The sequence below is a fragment of the Tripterygium wilfordii genome, chromosome 22 (assembly GCF_013401445.1).
Source record: "Tripterygium wilfordii isolate XIE 37 chromosome 22, ASM1340144v1, whole genome shotgun sequence".
Taxonomy (NCBI): domain Eukaryota; kingdom Viridiplantae; phylum Streptophyta; class Magnoliopsida; order Celastrales; family Celastraceae; genus Tripterygium; species Tripterygium wilfordii.
Window position 1 is genome coordinate 12824777 of NC_052253.1, and position 19158 is coordinate 12843934.

Sequence of the window (19158 nt, forward strand, 5' to 3'; positions counted from 1 at the left end):
AGATCGGCTGTGAGTATTTCTCGTTTCCTGGTTTCATGGGTCTTGCCCATTTTCGGACCTATTATTTCTATAGAGCTTTCCTAGTTTCATGGGCCTATCCACAAGGGGTTAGGAGCCTCATTTTTTCTAGTTTCATGGGCATGTCCACTTTAGGGTTGAGTATTTCCTAATTTCATAGGCTTGTCCATGAGGATAGATTAGGAGCGTCATTTCTCCCGCATGGCTCTAGTTTAGACCTTACCGGCCCGTTAACAGTGGTGCAAACTGTTTTGTATGTCCACTAAGCCGTTCATAAGTTAATAAAAATAAAAATAAAAAGACGGACGAAAAAAGTTCTGACATTTATTCCTAGCAGAGGATTACATGATAATGTGCAACTCCAATTCAAGTACACACGACATGCCCAAGTCTAGAGAGAGTGAACAATTAACAAAGAACAAGTACGAGGGGGGCTGTTTTCAGACACATACGAATCCCTAACTTGACAAGGGAATGACTTACAGTTCAAATTGTTCAGTGCTCTCTTAGAAATACAAACCCACAAGAAAACAAAGCCCCCCCAAACCCCCCCACAGAATTTTAATGAATGAATTAATGAAAAACCCTGTAACATAGGGAAAAGAAGAAGAAGGTGTCGAGATCCTGGCCCTTTGTATCTACAGTCCACACACCACCAAAGGTACAGATTTCTTCCCACAAAAATTCACCTTGTGCACAATTGCACAAATATAATTTGACTGATGCTTCCCAGTCAGATGGTCACTTTCACTTTGCGGAGAGTCCGATTAATAACCATACCATCTGGTCTTTATTGAGTATCTTAGTCACAATTCAATCCACAAACTTCTAATACGGGGCCATCCCTCGAGACAAATGGGTTTATTCGAACCCACAAAAGAGTTAAGATGGAGGCCAGTAGAATAGACCATACCACGATAATTGTTGGTACCCGATCCTGTCTCCCAAGGAGACCCTTGAGGAAGGGATAGAGATGAAGAATGACCCATAAGGCGAAAAATAGCCTGCCAAATAGAGGTCCCCATGAATCGTAGCCGTTGTTGATGGCATCTGAGAATCCAACTATAACCCCAACCACATTTAGGATTAACAAGGTCATGGGTGGAATCAACAATGTCGTCCACTTGAACAGATAAAGTTCTGAAAATTCCCCATCATCTGCTGCTTTTGAGGTAACAGTGAAGTTTGTGTTGACACCAGCCAATACCTTAAGTAAACCTTGGAAGAGAGCGAAAAGATGTGATGAGACGCCTCCAATCACCCAAAACTGCTCATTTCTCCACAAATCATCTATTCCAACACCACCCCACTGCATCTCAAGGATACTAGTTACAGCAATAGACATGAAAAGCCCCATGAACACAAGACTGGCATAATTGCTAATCTGCAAACATAAGAACCATGAGTTAGCTTAAAGCCTAGTAATCAATCAAAAATAGACTTGAATTTGGGTACTGTCAAAGCTTAGGAAAGCAATGGCAGCAAAGGGCGACATACCAAAAATAGTACTTTCCAGTCATCTAAATATAAAAAAGTGATGGTCAAATTGAAGTATAAACTACAATTATCCCATGCATGGAGAAATAAGTTAGCTAGACATGTTCACTTAAGCTTTCCTTCACAACGTATGCACGAACATGTTATATGTCGAAGCCACAAGAAAAATATAGCAGTTGCAAGTGAAGCATTAAATACATTATAGGTAACAGGGATCTAAACCTATTGGGGTATTTTCGGGAATGAAGATTTTTCAGATATAGTCTGCCCAACAGTTTGACAGAACCACAGTTTCAACAGCGATAACTACAAAAAGAGACCCAAAAAAAGGAGCGTTACCTCAGGAACGATGAATTTTCCAGTCAGGAGGCAGATTGCAGGTAGGGTACAGTAAACAAGCAATGGAATCGAGGTCAAAGGGTAAACAACTGAGTTAATGTAGTTAAATCGTTCCAACCATTTCAACCCGCCACCATACCCATACCAAATTGGACAATGTCTGCTCAATAAAATCTCAACAGATCCAAGGGCCCACCGAAGAACCTGGTGCAGACGATCTGACAGATTGATAGGAGCAGACCCCTTGAATGCAGGACGCTTAGGTATGCAGTAAACAGACCGCCAGCCATGGCAGTGCATCTTAAATCCTGTCAGAATATCCTCAGTCACAGAACCATATATCCAGCCAACCTGGTTTGGCATTTAAAATTTCAGATTTTAGCAAAGTGACAAAAATTGGTATTGTTAAATGGTAGATTTACAAGAAAGATTTGAACGTCATTATTTTTACTTACTTCCTTTCCCCATTCTGTTTTGCCTTCATAACCACAGCTAATGACTTGGATTGCCTCCCTTAACAATGCTGCCGGACTAGCATCTCGAGGAACTCCACCATTATCGATAAGTGAGGAGGCTACAAAGACGGGAGATTGTCCGAACTTCTTCTCCAATTTCACTTGGGACATATTGGATGATTTGTCAATCTTTGGCTCTGTAGTAGTAGCCCAATATTCAATGTTTTAGACCTTTTGCAAATACTTGAGGTTGAATTCACTCAGTGTACTCAGCAGCAAAGCAAGTTTACCTCTGAGAGGTGAATACATACCTTCAATCCCTTCTTCAATATTTTCAAGAGCATGTATCTGCTTTGATGGCTCCATGATTGTAAGCTTCTTTTTCTTCTCATTCTTTGACTTTCCCTTCTTGTTCTTTCGAGACCCACAGCAAAGGCAGCACAATTTGGGCAAACAGTTGCAGGTCTTGCCAGGAGGCTTCTTCTGAATTGGTGCATCATAGCCATAAAGCGCTTGCCTTCGAAAAACACACCCAGTGCCGACATATATTGGCCCTTGTATGCCATCTAGCCCTTTCATGTTGATCTGTATCACATATACAGATAAGGTTTCTGACCAGAAGTTAATAATTATAAAAAAGGGAAACAGAAGAAAAGGGACTTGGAATGTACATACGTCGAAAAATACAACATTCCGATTTGAGTATCTATCGTGACGATCAATCCCATCAAACCGTTGAGGGAATTGCACATAGCAGATTCTCTTCCCTGATGTTGGGTCCATCATGAAACACATTGCTTCTCTAAGGGCTTTGCTATTGTTAATATAATGATCACAATCAACGTTCAGAAGGTAAGGAGCATTCGAAAGAACTCCCGAGACCCGTACCTTCATAGATTAGAGTAAATTAACATCAACAACTTTGGGGTACGAGTCTTGTTAAAACAGGTATCAATCAGAAAGCAGAAGAAAGATGAAGAGATAACAGACTCAAAAATGTGCCTTACCAAGGCATTCATGGCCCCAGCCTTTTTATGGTGGTCAAACCCGGGTCTCTTCTCACGAGAAACATAAACCAGACGCGACAACTCGTTCCCATCCAAATCACGAACACCATTATGACCAAGGAAGACCTGTAAAAGCAAGGATGCTTTAATACAATATGGCCCTTAAAGAATATCAACAGCAAACAATACTTAACCAAACATGATTAACCAAAAGAACCAAGAGTCATTAAATTCCATAACTCTCTGGGTCTGCAGCAAAGGCGCTGTTGCTATCCATAAAGGTCATCTACCAGTTGAAGGAAGAACTATAAACAATGACAATGTCATCAGTGAACCACTTTGGATGACTGGGATTGAAAACATATGCACTCCGTAGCAGTCATCATTCCAAAGTTTGGATGACAAGGGCCACAACCATAATCAGTATTCCATGATCAAAAGTGCTACATTTTTTATGCAAAACGGAGTCATAGCAACAATCCACAGTTTTATTTTGCACTTTACAAATCATTTCATGGACAGAAAGGGGTATCAAAATTTCCAAAAGCTCATCCCCTTTAGAAAAGATAACGAAGTCGAAACGGTAATAATACAGAAGAAAGAAAAATCATCTCACCTGAATCATGCCAGGATGGTCCCTCACATTGTTCCCCGGCCATGGAGTGCCATCCTGCATTGTCCATCCATCCTCTGGAACCTTTTGTGCAGTGGCAACAAGACTATTTATCCTAATTTTGAACTCTTCGTACTCTCTCTGTGCCAATCCAAGAAATAGAAAGAAGAAAGTGACGAGATTTAAAATCAGTATATCATGCAAGTATATTGGGGTGTTTGATGACAAAATCACAAAATAAAGGGTTATCAACCACTGACATGATAGACATAATGTCATGAAAATCATGATTCTACTGGAACTCAAACCATATCTGTTTTATACAGATATTACATACCTTTATTGCACGTCTTTCCCTGACAAAAGCTGGATGAACTTTGTTCCTCAAGTAGTCAATCTTTTGAGAAAAATACCATTCAGGAGCTCTAGGTTCAATATTAAATTTTTTACAAAAAGGAACCCATTTCCTAGCAAACTCGGACGTCTCAGAAAGTGCTTCGAAAGTAAGCATGGCAGCACCATCGTCAGACACATAACATGCAACTTTATCCACGGGATAATCAACCGCAAGGATGGAGAGAACAGTATTTGCAGTGATTAGTGGAGGTTCTTTCAGAGGATCGACTGTACTTACAAAGATGTCCACACTGGCCAACTCAGATGGTTTCCCTTCCTTTTCATACCTAAAAACAGAGGAACACTTATCAACTAAGAGATCATAAACCAAGTTACAAGGCAGGAAAGGCAAAAGTGAACCGTGAAAGCAAAGATTTAACAAGCACAATAATTATGATAAAAATAACAAAATTGATGCAAGTAGCATCCATCATATACCTCAGTGATAGACGATCAAGGTATGTTTCTCGTACAATAGGGCACCATTTGGGGAACTGATCCAGAATCCATGACAGAGCAAACCATATTTCACATATGACTGATGTCAGCCAGAGACCATATGCATCTTTCACTGGATGGAGAATTCTATAGTGGAAAAACAAGGCAAGAATCCCAAGACGCAAAATAATTATCATTCTATACGGGTTTATTTTGCTCGAAGGGATAGGTAATTTCCTTGAGAGCGGCTGCCTGCCTTCATCCATCCTGATGGAAGTTATTAAAAAAGAAAACCAGTAAGAGGCCAAACAAATAAATAAAATATAGAGGTACACAGCCAGAAAGTCTATAAGGTTATGACACATTCTCAACACTTAATTACAGATAATATTTACATCATATTTATAATTCGTACCAATTCAGGAAACACCTTACGAATGTTGAAATACAAGACACCATAACACTTAAAGCCTGTACAGGAAAAAAAATGGCTAATCGAAGGGATTCTAAGTTTATCATAGGGCATCTAAAGTACTTCTATAAGTTATTCGGTTGTTTTCATAAATCTATTCACCATCCTTAGAAGTTAGAACTTTATTTCGTAAACATTTTGATTGTAAATATAAAGACACAACAACAATAAAACTGCAACTAAACAACATATTATAACAAAGAGCTAAAGGGAAGGTTTCTAAGCAAGTCACTTACATGGGCAAATCAGGATCATCTCCGTCAAAGTTTCCATCATCACTTCCTCCTTCATGCCTAACCACCTGAAGCTTATCATTCTGCCTTTTCTTCCAATCCTCCATTCTATCCTTCCAAGCCACACTCCCATACCCATACACTGCAATGTCTTTCTTAGGGACCATAGGCCTGGGTTGCACTACAATAACAATAGCAATAAGTCCAGCAACTTAAAAGGAGAGGAAACAAGAAAAATGCAATGCAAAACTACTTACAAGGTGTAGATGAATCAGAAAAAGGCATTGGATGCACTCTGTTTCCATGACCCATATAGGGGGGTACAATAAGAGCATGTCGATCAGAAGATATCTCAGTGTCCTAAAACAAGAAGAAAGGTCATCATAATGAATTCATGGCATTACGCGCATGTCACAGCATCAAGCATGCTTATGAGAACTAAGATGCACATAAAAGTAAACACTAGTAGGATGGCTATTGTCCTTACGTCTTCACCATAGGTCAGAAGAGGAATCTTAGAACCAAGGGGAGTGGACTCAGTTTCTGATTGAACCGGCATTCCAGAAACATTAGAGTTACGTCCTGTGTTAAGGCGCGAAGTGAGCATTGCCTCCGCAACATACTGTGGGTCCATAGAATCATGATTACCATAATCAAACTCATTGTCCAAATCATCAGTGTCATCTTCTTCCTCATCACCTTCAACTCTGGGACTACCTGCAGCCATGTAAGATGTAGCTAGTTAAGGCAACTTGTTAAATGATGACGGATTAAAAAGAAGATGGTACCCCCAAAATGCCAAGCTAGTCCAACCTTTGATGCGCTTGTATCTTGTTTTGCACTGAGGACACGCCTGATTTCCCTCTCTTCTCTCATACTCATAGCAAGGCCTGCACACCGGAAAGGCACATTCATTGCACGCAACAAAGATCTCTCCATCTCTTGTTATCTCTATCTCATCCCCACAAATTTGACATACTTGGCCGCTCAATTCTTCGACAGACTTAATCTGTGCAAAAACAACTATAAGAACCAGATATGAAAGCTCACAAAAAACAAAATGAAATACTTATCAAGGCAATAATAGTTAAATTTGTTGCTTCCAGTAACAAACAAAAAAGAGAAATATACAATAACAAACTGCTGAACAAAACTGAGTAAGACCGTGCTAATTATCCAACATTTCTATTCGCTAAAGGTTTTATGATTTTTTATCAGATTATCAATCTAATGCGAACATTAGTACATGTCTATTTCTAATTTCATTCGAATGGGTAAGCTGCATTTTATCATTAACCAAAATTTCAGTTTAAGTAAGATAAAATCTCAATTCCTCTACATTCCAAATGTCTTTCAAACATGAACAGGAATCAGCTTGAAACATAAGTACTCCAATATTCCAGAGGGGGTGCAGTCGTTGCGCTCATATGAGTGAGAGTAAAAGAAGGGAATTCATTCACTCGGTAAAAAATTTAGCTTTCATTCTAGTTGCAAACAGACAAAGTGATGCATGCACGGATGCTCAGAGCAAACCAAAAGGTCTCAAAACCACCGAACATAATTTTATGCTTATTAAAAGTAACGTATTACAACTTGCAGAAATACTGCAGATCCTTGTAAATACTTGCATAAATAGAAGGTATAAAGGTTTATCAGAGTCCGAATTTAAAGCTCATTACATAAATGGTACAAAACCGAAATTCTAGAGCAAGCAGAGTATTATAAGTGCTCAAGCTTAACCTATACGGTACCAGAATATAAGAAATCAAGTACAAAGGGCTGGTACCAGTTCTACCAGGTAGACACTGCAATTTCCACACTAGATACAATCAAACCAGCTAGGCATAGAATTCCATCGCAAGAACAATATTTTCGAGGAAATGTATCTCCTATGAATAGTGTCGGCAAGCTACGGATAACTTTAAATAAATGAAAAATCAGGAATAGATGAACATTGAGAGCCAAAACCCAGAAATCGTAACAACAAAATTCGGGAAGTCAAATCTGAATAACGGCTACCAGATTGCATCAAACGATTCAGACAGTAATTTTTTACACGAAATCTAAGAAAACCCAAATCAAGTAACAATAAAATGAGCGAAAATAAAAGGGCTTTTGGAGTCCCTTACTCTGGAATTCTCATCTGCATTAATCAGCACGAACTCATTCCTGTTGTGAGACCCAGCAATGAGTCGACCCCCAGTGTCCATGACTCCTCACACACTCCCTCACAACAGTGAATACCGAAATCGATTCAGTTAAAGAAACCCAAGCGAGCCCCCTTTTCTTCAGATCAGGAGACCCAACTCAAGAACTCGATCTTCCCACTGAAGTGAGTCCACCCGCTCTCAGAAGACCCAGCTATGCATTCTACACCCGACAAACCCACATAGCCGTAAATAGTAATTAAAAAAAAAAGTCGAAGAGTTTCCTAAAATACAGCAGAATCAAGGGAAGAAAACGAAGGCCTGGAATGGGATTGCTTCTGTGCTGTTGATTCCAAAACAAGCCAATACCCCCCTTTGTAACCTGGCTGGATAGTCTTAACAATTCATGGCAATGACATTGAAGATGGCCCCCACTCTAAGAGAGAAAAAGTGATATTGTTGAAATGTGGACCCTTAACAGAGAAGCAGAGATTGGGATGTAGAGAGATCCAGGAACGAAAGATATGTAATGAAGCAAAAATTGCAAGGTAATTTGTGTATCTAATTAGTTGACCAGGAAAAAAAGTTAGTGAAAGGTGGGCCCAGACCGTGATGGTGGCTTTGGTCTGTTCCCCACCGTAGTTGATGACAACCCAAAAAAAAATTCCTGGGAAAATCAAGAGAGAATTTTCCAGGGAGAGGAAAGAAAATCAAGAAAAGCACAGTATAGTATAGTATATTAATATTAGTAGAGAGCTTAGAGTGAGAGACAGGGAGAGGGAGAGGGAGAGGGAGAGGGAGTGGGAGTGGAAAAATACACAATTTATAACAGATCCTACATATCAGCGATCTCTCTGTAGGCATTTATACAAGAGATGAGTATTGTAAAAAAACCCTGAATTTATTAAAAATGGTCAATTGAACCCTTCTTGTTTTTTTTCCGAGGTCAAATCAACCCCTCGACTTCAAACAATAGTTCAAAGAAGCTATGAACTTATCTTGTTTCTGATAAGTTTAAGGGTTTTTGCGATACTTATCTCTTATATATAATTATACGTGTGTACAGGTGCAGTGATTGGAAAATAAAAATGAATTTTCTCTGTTTTGTTAAATTTTATTTTTCATTAATTTTTAAAATTCATTCAGTTTTTTTTTTTTTTTACTTTATTAGCTGTTAACTAATAAAGTAATAAGAGTAACAGTTTTATCATTGAACTGTTATTGACTTATTTCTCTGCTGCCTTTTCCTCTTCTGGCTTTTCAGATCTACCTCTTCTTAGTTATTTCTGCGTCTCCTCTTTCTTTTTTTCAAGATTGATTGATTGTGATTGAATATTTTTTATTCTAATAAAGTGGTATTAATTTTATTGATTATGATTTTAATTTGTTTTCCTCAACTTAATCCCGCATGTTTAGATGGTTTATATTATAATTCTATGCAAAATGTGACTCTTATATGATGAATGTTGTTTAATATAAAACACATCAAATTTGTTTCCGTTTTTATTTTATATGGGTTGTTTATGATACCAGATAACATGACAAATGACAAAATAACAACCTCAGCTCTCTAAAAAAAATATATTATAGTCACTCGTCACTTTATATATATAAGGGAAAAAGGGCATCCAGCTAGAACACTTTCATATCTTTGCATCTCACACCGCCGGTGAATATTAGTTTAATGATCCCTCTCATATCTAGTTTATTTTGTTGTCTGCTTAATGCAATAATAATTATTTTAGCTGGGAGAGTTAAGACATATTAACATATATTTTATACATCACTTTATATAATGATTAATTTATACATTGAATATCGATATTATACTACACTGTACCGAGTACCAAACGAAACTTAGAGTTTAAACCCTCAATTTAGTTTTATTTGGGATTTTTATTTTAATCAAACTTACTTACCATACTTATGTTTCCACCAAATATGTAGAAGAAAGAGTGAAAGACAGCTCATCAAATGCAACAATTAGATGATATTGATCTTCAAACAAACAGACACAAATAATTAATAAAAATAATGGAATTATAAAGTTTTGTTGATGATCTCAAACAGATTTGACCTTGATTTGTTACGGCAGATAGGCCATGTTTGGTTAGGTTACATATTATGATGTATTTGATCATACCCACCATTATATTAGTTGGCAATAAAATATATACATTTATATTTTGGACTTTATATTAAATTTAAGTCCCTGTTTGGCTGGGCAACACATCACGTCTTTTTCTTCACTTTCTTTCTTCTTCTTATTTATTTTTTTTAATTTTAACAAATGGTTTTTGTCTTTTGATGCCACGTGTGTATTTGCAGTGTCGGTAGACCTAAAACAAGACAAATACAGTTCCCTCCTTCTGAAAACTTGCCTTCCACATAAAATATATTCTTTTGTTTTTTTTTTTTTTTTTCACTTTATTGATCACACAATTTCAATTTAGGAAACTCCAATGGATTCTATTACCCAAGATTAACTATCATTATAAGATATTGTCGGCTTTCCCAAACCTAAGGCCAAGCCTTCCAAGACTCACAACTTAAAAACACGTCTTGGAACATCCTAGAAGTCATGAAAGCCATGTGATGAGTTGGACTTGAGAATTTATACAATATCTTATAATAATAATCGAATTTGGGTAAGGGAGTCCACTGATGTTTCTCGTCGTCATAATCTCGATCAGTTAACATCAATAAACGTGTTTTGATAGGGACGCGTTATCATAATCCCTCTATTGTGTTATGGATTGAACTCAACATGTTACATTAACAAATTAAATTTGCCGTTAACGGTAGTCATGCAATCATAGTAGACTCCGCGACAAGCTATTCCATCTAAAGAAAAAGACATTCGTATAAGTTATTCATTATATCCCAAAATAACGTAAATACACGTTGTTAGGGTTAAACTTATGCATGTCATCCAAACAGGAGTATTTCAAATTACAAAGGGAGTTATCAAGATTAACTATTGTCAAATGTAAGAAATTATATGTTCAACTCTCACGTTTAACAAATTTCTTTATAGTAATCATATCCATGATTCAAAAGTGTCACGAATCGGATATCCACGAGACGGTGCGACCATTATATAAGTCTAACTCAAATAATTTGAAGATGTATTATAGGACATAAGATGTAAGTAAGTAATTAGTACACAAATCAAATTCAACAAATAACTAATCATAGTTTATCGTGGTCTGTCTAATCGAATTTCGCCACGTATTAAAGCACGCTATGTGGGGTCCGTCTAAGAGACTATTGAGGAACTTCCCAAGCACCGCTGTGGGACCAAACGTTTCGTGGATCCCACTAGAGCTTTTGTGTAAATGGAGAATCCAAATGGTTTAGAAAGGTGTAAAAGTAATTATCACACGGCCCCATTAAAAAAGGTAATTATTACACAAATCAAATCCAACAAACAGCGAAGGTTAGAGCATAAAGGACCTAATCATAGCTTATCATGTCTAGCCAATCCAAATACGCCACGTGTTAGAGCATGTGATGTGGGGTCCTCCTAAGACACTATGGGGAGATAGTCACAGCTGGCGATGGTGAGATAATATATATATATATATATGTATGTATACATTTCTATGGAGGAAAGTGAAGTGTGAACCACAGAATCATGAGAGAGAAAATTCGGGCAGCAGTGTCGGTCGACTTAGATTTGCCCGATACTTGTCTCTCATTTGTTTTTTAAGCGAGTAGGCTTACACGCCGACACTAACCTGGACTTCGCAGCTTGTATATTCGGCAAGTACGGACTCATATAATTGAGATTATTGTCGGCCCACCTAAAACGACCCCGTTTTTGTCCATCACAGAACATGAGGCTGCGACTTACAGCTTACCAAACATGTACATATGCTCACGCATTCAGTGGGAAATAAACTGACAAATTAACCCTTCACCTAACACTGCTGAAGAAGTAAATGGCATCAAACTACAAGGTCTTTAATACTGTCACTCTGTCCGTATCCCTACGTTGTTGATCAGTTTATGTAATAAGCAGCCTTGATTCCCAGTCCAGCTAAACCCATGCACGTGTACGTGGAAGATATTGTTAGTGCAAAAAACCTTCATTGCCCACTTCAGTAGGTACGCGCGTCCTACCCCAGCTGCTTATATGTATATATACTAACATGCCCCCAACTTTACTATTTACATGCAGGAACACGACCCATTAGCAGGCCCATGGGCATCAACATGTATGAAATTTGACTTAAACTTTGTTCATACTGCATCATGGCATGCATGTCATGTCGGGCCTCCTGTCCAAACCCTCCTTGTCGAGTCGACCCTCTTGGCCTCTAGTTCGACTAGCCTCCTTGTGGAGCCGATATCTATTCGCTATCTCAACTTTCACTTCCATCAACTCCCTGACAAGTCGGCCTCGAGTCCTCTATGTTGAGTCGAGCTACAAATTATCACTCACTTGACAGGCCTTAAAATATGGCACAATCATACAATCCGTGGCCCGCTTTGCCCTATGGGCCTCACAATGCTTGGGTTCGGTTTACTCTTTTTTTGGGCCTAATGAGAAACATTATTAGTCCGGCCCATCGTATAAAAGCTAACGAGAATAGAGAACAAAAATTAAATAACAGTCTCGGATTAACAAAACAAACAGAAATAACAACAATACAAGTCCATGACAGCAATAGTTGGTTCATGATCAGTTGACCATACGGTCCAAATAACTGCCAATCTTATTCTAATCTCCAAATCTCAAGCGTCAAAAGCAAATCCCATCAAGCCTTCAAAAGCAGATCTACTGTGTCAAGGAGTTGCCCACATCGATCACAAACCGGTACTTGACATCAGATTTGGCAAGCCTATCCATGGCTGTGTTCAAGTCTTGAATCCGGATTAGTTCAATATCTGCAGTGATATTATGCTTTGCGCAGAACTCCAGCATCTCCTCAGTCTCCTTGACCCCTCCTATGTCACTTCCTCCCACAAGCTTTCGCCCTATAATCACCCAATGTCATGTAAAGTAACTTCAGCAACGGATCAAATGTAATGAGGCTCTTAATAAGGTTTATGTTGCTTACCCAAAACTAAGGGAAAGATGGACAGATCCAGGGGCTTCTCAGGCAAGCCCAAAGTGACTAGCTTTCCATTAACCTTCAGCATATCAAGCAGTGGAGACAAGGCATGAACTGCAGACACGGTGTCAATAATGTAATCCATCGTACCCACGGCTTCCTGCAAAATAGCAGCACGAGATAACAAAAAATATTATAAGAGCAGCTCAGTTTACATAATGTAACATTAATCAAAGATTGCATATTTCAAGTTTATAACTCCTCGGACTTCAACACGGGAGAAATGTTGTCGATGGGCTCCGGCGGCTGGCTCTTAAACTGCAATAAAGATGTGTATAATACAAATTGATTTAAAAAACCAACTGCATACTAGTGAAGTCAGACCAGGAATGGCAGCCAGTCAGATAATGCATTGAGATCAGTTGACCAGACACTACTACAATACTAGATTGAGGAACATATAAGCATTCAGTAAGTTATTGTATACCTTCAATTGCGCAGGGTCTTTGCTAACGATGAAGGAATCAGCACCAAGACGATCAATTGCTTCACTCTTCTTAGCAGGGGAGGAGCTAATAACAGTGACTTTCAACCCAAAGGCCTTACCAAGTTTCACAGCAACATGACCAAGTCCACCAAGTCCTGAAACCCCCAAATGCTTCCCAGGCACAGTCATTCCATAATATTTCATTGGGCTAAATATTGTGACCCCCGCGCACAACAGTGGTGCGGCAGCATCAGATGGCAGGCTCTCAGGGACACGAATCACAAAGTGTTCGTCCACAACAATGATATCAGAATAACCACCGTAAGTTTTTGTCCCATCAAAGTGGATAGAGTTATATGTAAATACTATCTTAGGACAGTAGTTCTCTGAGTGTTCGTGGCAGAGCTCGCAAGTCTTACATGAGCCCACCATAACCCCAACCCCAACCCTCTCTCCCACTTTGAATTTCTTCACACCTTTCCCTATTCTGGTCACAACTCCAATAATTTCATGCCTGCAGATAGACGACGGTATTTATCATCTAAAGAATTCCTAAGAAGCAGTAGCAAGAGAACATTTCAATGTATGCATATACATCTTCATCAATCTTACTTATACAGATAAACTGCTGTTGATAACACCATGTAAAGGAATTGAACAAATTCTGAACTAGTTTAGGTTGAGATAAAAGCATAAAACCATGTTAATACAATGAAACTTAAGGTAGATGAAGTCCATAACACCGAAACAGGCTAGCAAATAAGTCAATAACATCGAAATAGCTAGCCATGGGAGTTGAACTTGCGACCTCCCGCATTTGCAAGGGAGTTAACACAATCAACTTCACCATGCCGACCAAAGCTACTTTGTTCATGCAGATATGTCACGCAATATATATGAACAGCAGTGAACAAAAAATCATTTGGCAGCATATTACAATTTACAATCACCAAATTCAAACATTAAATCCCGTTGTTCTCAACATATAAACACAAATTATTGAGAGAGAAGCATAATACCCAGGAACCATAGGATAACTGGCGCTTCCCCATTCATTCCTTGAAGCATGCAAATCTGAGTGGCAAATTCCACAGTACAGGATTTTGACAGTGACATCCTCATCACCATTTTCCCTGCCATAATCCAAGTAAAAAAAAAATCCCTATCAGGAACCATTGCAAAAGGAATCTTTGAATGAATCCACTTATTGTCTTATATGTATCAGTAAATTGACCAAAACCAAAAATGAAAAAGAGCCATTGAATACACAGTGACTCGTATAAAACAAAGGGTTTTGACAAAATCTGTAACCAGACGTCCCCAACATCGACAGCGATAGACCCATCTGTTCTTAACCAATCATTTCGAATGTTTATGAGCAACCAAACATTTTTTTTTGGTGAGGAGGGAACCAAGCACAGCCCACTGGACTCAACCACAACGGTAAATCAAGGGCCACATGTAATACCCGCAAATCACATGGCTTGGTCTGAAATCCAGTGCAAAAATAGCATCAAATCAATGCTAGAATCCTAGAATAAATGTTAGGAGCTGCAACCTCCCACACATGTGCTGAGATGTTCAAAATCACACAAATCAAGAAATACAAAACCATAACATATTCAAGTAAGAACTAGACCTTCGAGAGAAATGGAAGGGTGAGAGGACTCCAGAGGCATCTCTAGCAGCCCAGCCAAAAGCCTTTTGTGGATGCTCTTCTTCTGGTGATTTCGCCATTCCTCTCTTCTCCCTCTCTGGGTTTCTTCTCTCTGTGCAATGAGCTAGCTTCTTTATGTGCAAGGGAAGTGTCCCGATGAGCATGGCATACATACACACATCTCTATGAGAGGATCACATACACGTGTCAAATCACACTATTTGTTTTTTCTTTTCTGGGTATCTTTTTAATTTTATGTCCTTTTCCTGAATCATCAATTATGTCAGTTGATAAAAGCAATTGTTGATGGTGAAGATTTCTGCCAGCCTGATTAGGACATGAATCCGAACCTTTGATTTTACTAAATTTGGAAATACAAGCTTTGAAACTTCAAGAAGTTGCATATTAATAGCAAGTCTTGTAAAACTATTTTTATCTGAACTAGCTAGGAGATGAAACAAAAGACAAAAAAGTCTAAATCAAGTCTTAATCTATACCTAAAATAATAATAGGAGGAGATGAAATAAAAGATTTAAAAAAAAAGAAGTCTAAATCTTTAAGTCTTAATCTACCTAACATAATAATAACAGGAGAAACTGGTTCTCATAAAGAAAAGGATGCTTATAATAATGTACCTATTTCTATGATCACAAACCCTATAGACTTTATAATTACCATAATAGAGTGTGAGTGGAACCACTTAGCGATATCTTAATTGGATATCTCTATAGATGAAGAGAGTAGAGTATCCAGGGTCGGGAGTTCGAACCAACCAAGTGAAATCACTAGCGTGGTGAGTGCTTTTCTGGAGCTCTGAAATTTACGCTCACTCAATTTTTCAAAGGGTATGTTAAACTGGGTGGTTATTCGGTAACCAAAAAAAGTGTGAGTGGTGATGAAATATTAGGGTTGATAATATCATTTGTAATTTAGTTTTTAACTATTTTATAGTCTTGCCTTTTCTTTTCAATAGAGCAAACTGAGCGGTTCAACTACAATAAAATCGGACTGACTTTGCATCAATTATTTTACGCAATTGAACCTTTCGACACGCGATCAACCCGTGAAACTGCAAGTCTAAAATTGGGTGTCACAAAACAAATGTCAAATACTTAATCACTCAACCAACTTATTATTTTGTGATAATTTTATACTATATGATCAAATATTATGTTATTGTATATAAACAAATTACATCATTTAAAAAATAGACGGTTCAATTTTTGACCATTTGAGCTAAACGATTGAATCTTTAAAATTTATCATCGTGGGTTGATATCGGTTCTAATATCACTGATTTTTACAAATTTATTATAGAGTCTAGGATTAAAGGTTGGACCTTTAAAAGTCACCCTCACGTGTCGATATACAGGTCCGTTCTAATATCACTCGTTTTTACAAATTTATTATATATTAATCATACTACAAGGACAAAATGAATATATTCATAGCACCCAAGAAATCAAAGTTGTCATAAAAAAAAAAAGAAAAAAAAAGTAGTTCTGCACTTCTGCCAGAGGAGAGACGTGAGCCTGGCTGTTGTTGGTTGGTGTAATAAAGAAGCCAAATTGTTAAGAGTCATGAGTGACGTGACTCTCTTATCTTTTGTTGGCGTGGCGGGTTGATAGCGTCACAGCTGTCGATTTTTTTATTGTAAAAGTGAAATGTAACCATGATCCATTGGTTCATGACTATGAGAGAAAACTCGTGCCGCGGCTGCAGTTGCGTGGGAGATCTGCCCGAGACTTGTCTCTCATTGGATTCGCAAGCGAATCCAAATATCTCGGTCGACGTGTTAAGAGATTACAATGACTCGCGATTTTAGATAATGGATCCGGGGGTCATCATTTTATTATGAGAAAATCAATGCCAATGTAATCACTTGTATTCATTTTCTAATACATACCTATTAATGTTATATCATTTTTTATTACTTCAAATCATGTATTTTTCGTCACCTCCTACCCTCTTTAGTGTCGTAATATTCCGACGTCAAGATTTTTTTAAAAATTTTATCATTGTGTAATATTAGTACTAATGAACCCAACTATATGTTTGTGTTTCAAAACAAAAATCAAAGTCAATTTAAAAAAAGTGTATGCAGTTATTTGTTTGGTATCCCGAGATTGAAGAGATCGAATTCATTCCTCTCGGGAACACACGAAACAAAGATATGAACTGGGTAAAATTGGCACACTTGATGATATGAATAATTTAAAATATAAGCGTATTTGTTCGGTTTCGGATCAATTTGGATAACCATTCTACTCTGTCGGATATAAACTCGAAATATTTTATATTTTCATCTCGATGCATTAGATTTTTGTTTTGAACAAAAGTATATCGTTAAATTTGTTCCATAGAATACTACATATTTATAATTTTAAAAAAAAAATCAACGCCCAAAATGGTTACAGCGGGATCTGGTGTAGTTATTGTAGGCACCACGTGGCTGAATATAATCTGTTGGATCCCAACACAGCTGTCTGGCTGGTTCAATAGCAGGTGGGCAACGCAGAACAACAAAAGGCTTGGGTAATCTTAGACGACCTCGTGAGTCTAAAATTAGGCCCAAGCCCAACTATAAATTAAGCCCAGCTCATTCTTCAGCTCTTCATTTAAACCGAACTCAATTCACTTGGGAGTTACGGAGGAAGCTGAATCTTACATCAGTTGAAGAACCCATCATCATCTTGTTTCAACTTTATGGTTTTAATCAATGAATCAATTAAACCCCACGATCATCAGATCGATCAAATTAATTCCCGATTCAAAAAAGTCCTTTGATCTTGATGATGTCTAAAACAGGTCTACCCTATCAGACAAATCAGCCAAGTCAGACTGAGCTGGAATAACTAATTTCTCCTTCGCTGGTACGTGATCTCTTCCTTCCTTCCTGCACAAGAAGCGAACGTAAGCTTCGGTAGGGCCCCGAGGGTGTACTCGGGGGGACCTCTCCGACGCTCAAGTCAGTACAGTACTAAACTTGGGAGGATGGCTCGTTGCTTCGAGCGTTGCCTCTTGCTCAGTAAGTACTTTAGAGTGCAGGAGTTAGATTTCTTACCTGAGGGCAGAGGTTCCCCTTTTATATGAGTTTGAAGTGTTTGAGTTGTAGTAGGAGTCAGACTCTCTCTCATTGGTTTTCTAGAGGGTTTCTCGGATGATAAATTCCATCTGTATCCCTTTCCAAAGGGGAGTAAGACTCTGTCTAGAATTGGCGTCCTATGAGGACTCTTTATCAGTTGGACTTCGTGCGTACATGCTTCTGTAGTACGGTTATTGAAGTGTGGTCTTCGGTCTGATAGTGCAGAAGTATACACTTCGGTCGAGTACCGAAGTGTACCCTTCGGTACGTCACCCGTATTGTCCTCACCGGAACTTATTCTGCCACGTGGCCTTCTCCCATTAGTGGGGGTATTTTGGGAATATCAGTTGCCCCCCACACTCGTACCGAGGTATCTTAATGATGAACTGAGTATGAGTGTAATAATGTTTGTTCGACGGTTCATCTTTGCGGACAAGATCGAAGGATGCAGAGCGTCTCAACCTACGCACCGTTAGATCAGATCTTCCTCCGATATAAATAGGTGGCCTGCAGTTCTCTTCGATTTTTACTCGCCTCATTTTTACTATTTAGAGCGTTTAATCTGACTGACCGACCGAAGCCTTCCTTTGCAAAACCGAACATACTTCAATCTCTACTTCTCTCAGTTTCCATACCATAAGGTCAGTCTTTACTTCCTTCTATTGCTTTTGTTTTTATTATGTCTCTAAGTTCCTCCACTTCATCTTCCTCTTCGGGGGACGCGTCCTCTTCCTCTACTTCGAGTGAACGGACTGCGTCTGACTCTGAAGTGAATATCATCGATTCTCCTACCCCCGGCCTTAACGAGGCTTCAGTCCTTCAGTTCTCTTATCCCGAAAATCCTACGCCCGGCCTTAACGAGGCTTCAGTACTTCGGTCAGATTATCCCGAAGTTGCTGATCGAAGTGAGCTTCCCCCAAATCAACAAGCGGGGGGAGACGAGGTCGATTCCGAACCGACATGTTTATCCGGTTCAGGATTGGATGATCATGGGGTGTCAAATATCAAGAGGGACTTCAGTATCCCCTGGGCATGCCGTCGTATACCTTCAGACGAACACCCCCTTCATCCAAAGGAAGGGGAATTCGCCGTCTCGCTCCATTCCATAAAATACGGTGCAAGGATTCCATATCCTCCTGCATTGACAAGTTTTTTCCGTATCTTCAATATTTGTCCCGCACTTCTAGCCCCGAACTCCTGGCTCTTCCTTAATACCGTTCTTAACCTTTGTGTCAAATATACTATACCCTTCAA

General features: G+C 38.7%; 2 protein-coding genes across 2 annotated transcripts; both read right to left on the bottom strand.

Moving 5' to 3' along the window:
- Positions 1-820: 820 nt before the first annotated feature.
- LOC119991735 (cellulose synthase A catalytic subunit 2 [UDP-forming]-like) lies at positions 821-8135 on the bottom strand. The gene is made up of 14 exons (XM_038838166.1): positions 7598-8135; positions 6282-6477; positions 5956-6185; positions 5726-5828; positions 5472-5649; positions 4764-5030; positions 4267-4612; positions 3933-4070; positions 3317-3442; positions 2985-3197; positions 2621-2894; positions 2310-2506; positions 1855-2205; positions 821-1402 (listed from the first exon to the last, which is right to left on the bottom strand). The coding sequence occupies exons 1-14, from the start codon at positions 7676-7678 to the stop codon at positions 821-823; spliced, it is 3282 nt and encodes a 1093-aa protein (XP_038694094.1). The 5' UTR covers positions 7679-8135.
- Positions 8136-12210: 4075 nt separating this feature from the next.
- On the bottom strand, positions 12211-15055 carry LOC119990756 (probable cinnamyl alcohol dehydrogenase 9). The gene is made up of 5 exons (XM_038836839.1): positions 14802-15055; positions 14182-14295; positions 13163-13676; positions 12682-12835; positions 12211-12598 (listed from the first exon to the last, which is right to left on the bottom strand). Exons 1-5 carry the CDS (start codon positions 14990-14992, stop codon positions 12399-12401), a joined length of 1173 nt encoding a protein of 390 aa, XP_038692767.1. The 5' UTR covers positions 14993-15055; the 3' UTR covers positions 12211-12398.
- Positions 15056-19158: the final 4103 nt, after the last annotated feature.

Coding starts and splice junctions, on each gene's coding strand:
- LOC119990756 (XM_038836839.1), bottom strand. CDS start 14,992: ATGTATGCCATGCTCATCGGGACACTTCCCTTGCACATAAAGAAGCTA. Junction 13,677..14,181: donor AGTTATCCTATGGTTCCTGG/GTATTATGCTTC, acceptor GTCTATCTGCAG/GCATGAAATTATTGGAGTTG. Junction 12,599..12,681: donor CATCTTTCCCTTAGTTTTGG/GTAAGCAACATA, acceptor GGGTGATTATAG/GGCGAAAGCTTGTGGGAGGA.
- LOC119991735 (XM_038838166.1), bottom strand. CDS start 7,678: ATGGACACTGGGGGTCGACTCATTGCTGGGTCTCACAACAGGAATGAG. Junction 6,478..7,597: donor ATGCAGATGAGAATTCCAGA/GTAAGGGACTCC, acceptor GTTTTTGCACAG/ATTAAGTCTGTCGAAGAATT. Junction 6,186..6,281: donor AAGATACAAGCGCATCAAAG/GTTGGACTAGCT, acceptor ACATGGCTGCAG/GTAGTCCCAGAGTTGAAGGT.